The 4,008-nt window shown below is 39.8% G+C and overlaps 1 protein-coding gene across 1 annotated transcript; it reads right to left on the minus strand.

Moving 5' to 3' along the window:
* Positions 1–281: 281 nt before the first annotated feature.
* On the minus strand, positions 282–1,032 carry LOC108656322 (uncharacterized). The gene is made up of 3 exons (XM_018108342.3): positions 733–1,032; positions 559–671; positions 282–486 (listed from the first exon to the last, which is right to left on the minus strand). The coding sequence occupies exons 1-3, from the start codon at positions 800–802 to the stop codon at positions 322–324; spliced, it is 348 nt and encodes a 115-aa protein (XP_017963831.1). The 5' UTR covers positions 803–1,032; the 3' UTR covers positions 282–321.
* Positions 1,033–4,008: the final 2,976 nt, after the last annotated feature.

The raw sequence follows: 4,008 nt of genomic DNA on the forward strand, positions 1-4,008 counted from the left end.
TCTTGCTACACCTGTGTACAAATTTGTTTGCTAGATCAAAGCAACAGTGCTAAGGTTTCATTATCAGTTGACAGTGGGAAGGGAAAGGCGAGTGAAGACTGAACAAAAAAAAACTGTATATGATTGACATAATTAATGTGTGCTATAGATGGCTCAATATGAAGTGGGCCAACTGGCTGATACCCTGTGAATAAAGAGAGAATCCGACTGAAGCTTTGATTACCCCCAAGTCAGCTAGAAAATAATCAGCTGAAACAGAATAAGTTAAAACTTCTAATACCTTCCGATTATTGCTGGTTTATTTATGAGACTTATCAACGTCTATTGGCGCGAGCTCATATTGTGTTTCTTCGTTCGGGCTAATTTGGTAAGTGTGAGAGTGTATGTCCTTTTGCCTTTGGATGGCAGTACCAAGCGTGTGCTCGATAGATATCGGGGCCTGGCGACTTCCGGTAGCTGCAGCTGAGTCGCATCAAAGTGGACAGCCTGCTCGAGAGGCAGAGGAAGAATTGAAGTGCCAGCAAGTAAAGGCGGGTAGGAGTTTCACTTTGCACTTACAAGAGGTTTCTTACGATTGGTAGTACGGCCGGCTGCTCTATAGTGCATGCTGCAGGAGGCTTGGTCAATGCTCATCTCCTGCCCCCGAAATGCATTGGAGTTTATCGAGTTGTCTAATTGGAATGCAAGCGTGTATTATTATTGCCTCCTCCTAAGTAATATCTGTGTACTTACTCCCCTTTTTGCTCAGGAAGAGGTTCAAGTTTTTGACCAGCTCGAAGAGCTGTTGCCACGCTTCTGTCATGCTGCGTGGAGTGCTTGGGGCTTGGCTGAATTTCAACAGTTGCTCTGCATAATTTATGACTCGTTCCAAAGACGAAACCGGGAGAAAGGCAAAAACACTAATGCTCACTGTACTTGAAGGCAAAACCAAACAATTTTAGGTTGAAATCTTGTTTGACAAATGTAAAAAAATACCAAGCTGAAACAAACAACATTCGAATACCATCCCAAAGCTACCCTGATGGCTGTAAAGTATTATAGACTCCATGTTGATTTGGGAAATGTTACTTAAAAGATATTTGCTTTGAGAATTGCATAGAACGGCTATAGCTGGATAAGGGATAAATTAGCGTAGTCTTCTTTCTTAAATGTCCTCTCCTTATAGAGGCATCTTATTTATGAAAATCGCATAGAAAGGCATTGGTAATTGAAGTAAAAAGAGCATTTCAGCTGCGGCTCCTGGCATCGAGTGACCGAGCCTCTGATTTGTTGACTCTGTGTGCAACAAGTAAGCGCCGTCTGTCTCTGTCGCGGACATTGGGAGCGTCCGTGCGTTGCGGAAGTAATTTTTATTTTGCCAGACAATTTGCTTATTTTGTGATTTCCGTTTGCCTACCCCAAGCTGGCCAAATATTTCCGGCCCTTGGCTTGCCCTCTGTCTGTCCGCTTTTTTTTTTTGTTTCATTTTCATTCGCCCCATGTCTCTCTCTCTCTCTCTCTCTCTCTCTTCTAACTTTTCTTTTTACTCTTAAATCCTTTGGGCGCATTTGGTCGTGTCATTTATATATGTATATATGATATTTGTAAAATTAATTTTTACACAAAAAAATAAAGAAAAAGAAAAATAATAAAATATATAAAATAAAGTAAATTTATGAAAAAAATTATTATGCGTGGTGCCTGCAACAGCTGTTCATGTTGTTGCTGCCGTCCGGCCAGACGAATATTTACATTATGCGAACGTGTACGTTTGACTGGCACTGTGCGCCTAACGAGCAGGCGGCAAGAGGCACGAGGCATGAGGCATGGGGCATGGGGCATGTCAAACAAAAATATGACCATTACGCTTCATTTGGTCAACAACAGCAATGAGAATCATAAATAGCCGCATTGTTGTTGTTGTTGTTCCTGCTGTTGTTGTTGTTGTTATCCGAAGTCATTTAACAATAATCGCGCGCATATGAAATGGACCATGGTCCATTCACATGACATCGTCAACGTCGACGATGACGATGACGATGACGATGATGCTGCACCACCCGCACCACCCGTCCCACCTCGCCAGCCCCATCGACAGACACTCGCATCGATGGCGACACGACCTAGCCGACCGACCATGCGATGGCCGGATGTGTAGCCATTGTTGGGCACTCATAAATTGCAAATGGCCAAATACCGTTTAATGGCCACTGGCCACAGCAAACGGCAGCAGCAGCAGCGAAACGCAAAATAACGGAGGGCAGAGCGCCAAAAGAGTTTCATTTACAGTTCGATGGCAAAAGTCAATCGCGATTTGTGAATAGGTAAGTCACCCAAGTAGAGAATATATCTTCACCTTATATGGATATATTACTGTGATAGTATTTCGGTATTACTTTTGATGATTTCAGCGCAAACAAATTACCTGCATATATTTTTATATTCGTTAGTTTAGTTTAGTTTTGATTTGAAAATATATTTACCACTTATAAATTAAGTAGATGAATTTAAAATATATTTCTGCGAAAGCTCAGAAATTCCTATGAAATCTCCATGAGAGAAAAAATAAATATATATATAGATATATAGATATTTATTTTAATGTAAATTTCCCATTTTTGTACATTTATATCTAAAAAATATTTTGGAAAATTTTACGTAAATTTTTTTAAGATTAAATTAGTCATTTTAAAAAGTAAATTTTTGGAAAATTCGTCTTTTTAATTACAAGTAAAAATAATATATAATATAATATAAAAATATTATTTATAATAAAAATTAAAATTAAAATATACATTTAATATAAAATTATTTTAAATCTGCCATTAAGAAAACTGAGTTAAGAAACAATTCCAAACTTGAATACAATTATTATTAGTCATCCATTTAAGTACCCCTCAGATAGAGAGCATCGATGGTGCGGTCTTAATGCCTTGAGCACACTTGTTGTTGGCTATTTGCTTGCGACGCTTGATGCGGCGGCTGTTATTTTTATTGCCTGGCCGCTGGCAGGATCCGAGTCCTGGCCACTGTGCACTGGCCACTGTCACACATGGCCGGAAATCGGCTCGGACACTGCATGAGGCCAAACATTTGCATAAAACGCCAGCACTGAGCCGCATCGGCCACTGCGGCTGCCAATGAAGCTGGCCGAAGGACAGCAGCAGGAGCCGGAGCAGCAGCAGCAGCAGCAGGAGCAGCAATTGCCCAGCCCAGCGCTGGACGTCACGTTGTCCTCGGCGAGTCGCTTTCGATTTTCGATTTTTCTCACTGATTTTACACATTTTTCAGTGTCGGGCATTTGGCTGGGTTTTTCTTCCCATTTTTCCCCCCCGTTTTGTTTCTTTATTTTGCTGCAGTCGGGCCGCGGCGCATGTTGTTTATGTGTTTATAGATTAATCGCTTTTTGGTTAAATGACTTCGATAGTCGACATCGCTGTTGGGGCATGACTCCACGCATCTGCCCCAACTGTTCATGTACAGGCCATGAGAGAGGCTTTAAAGCTGCCGCATTTTGTTGCAAATTGCTAGTGACAGCTGTGAATGGATTTGCCACATGCAAAGCTGAGAAGGAGGTACGAAAGTGAGCTAATGCCGAAAAGGTTTATATATATACATATATTTATTTTTATATATTATATACATTTCCATATGTATATACATTGGTTTCACTGTTGCAGAAAATTTGCTATTTAAATTCGAGTTTTAGACCCAACTCCAGCTAATAATATATATTCTTCTTGATCATTCAGCTACTAAAGCAGAGCCTATGCTCTATGCTCTATGCTCTGGTAGGTGATTCGATTAGTTGAACCAAATTAAAGGTTCTTTTATTTTTAATTATAGCAAAAAGCCAAAGTGCTTAAATTACTGTTATTATTTCATATTGTTTCTAATCTATTTCATATCATAATACAGTCTTCCCAATCATTTATGTACCCCGCCAAATCGAAAATATCGATAAATCGAAAAAGGTCTATACTCTTGAAAAGAATTCGTTCTTGATAATTCTCGGTCATTTCAATTTTT

The sequence above is a fragment of the Drosophila navojoa genome, chromosome X, assembly GCF_054131105.1.
Source record: "Drosophila navojoa isolate 15081-1374.11 chromosome X, UAZ_NAV_1.0, whole genome shotgun sequence".
Lineage (NCBI taxonomy): Eukaryota > Metazoa > Arthropoda > Insecta > Diptera > Drosophilidae > Drosophila > Drosophila navojoa.

Bases quoted from the DNA above. Each gene is read 5' to 3' on its own strand.
- LOC108656322 (XM_018108342.3), bottom strand. From the start codon at position 802: ATGACAGAAGCGTGGCAACAGCTCTTCGAGCTGGTCAAAAACTTGAAC. The intron at 672-732 runs GTAAGTACACAG...CATTCCAATTAG, and splicing joins CTTCCTGAGCAAAAAGGGGA to ACAACTCGATAAACTCCAAT. The intron at 487-558 runs GTAAGTGCAAAG...CCTCTCGAGCAG, and splicing joins CCAATCGTAAGAAACCTCTT to GCTGTCCACTTTGATGCGAC.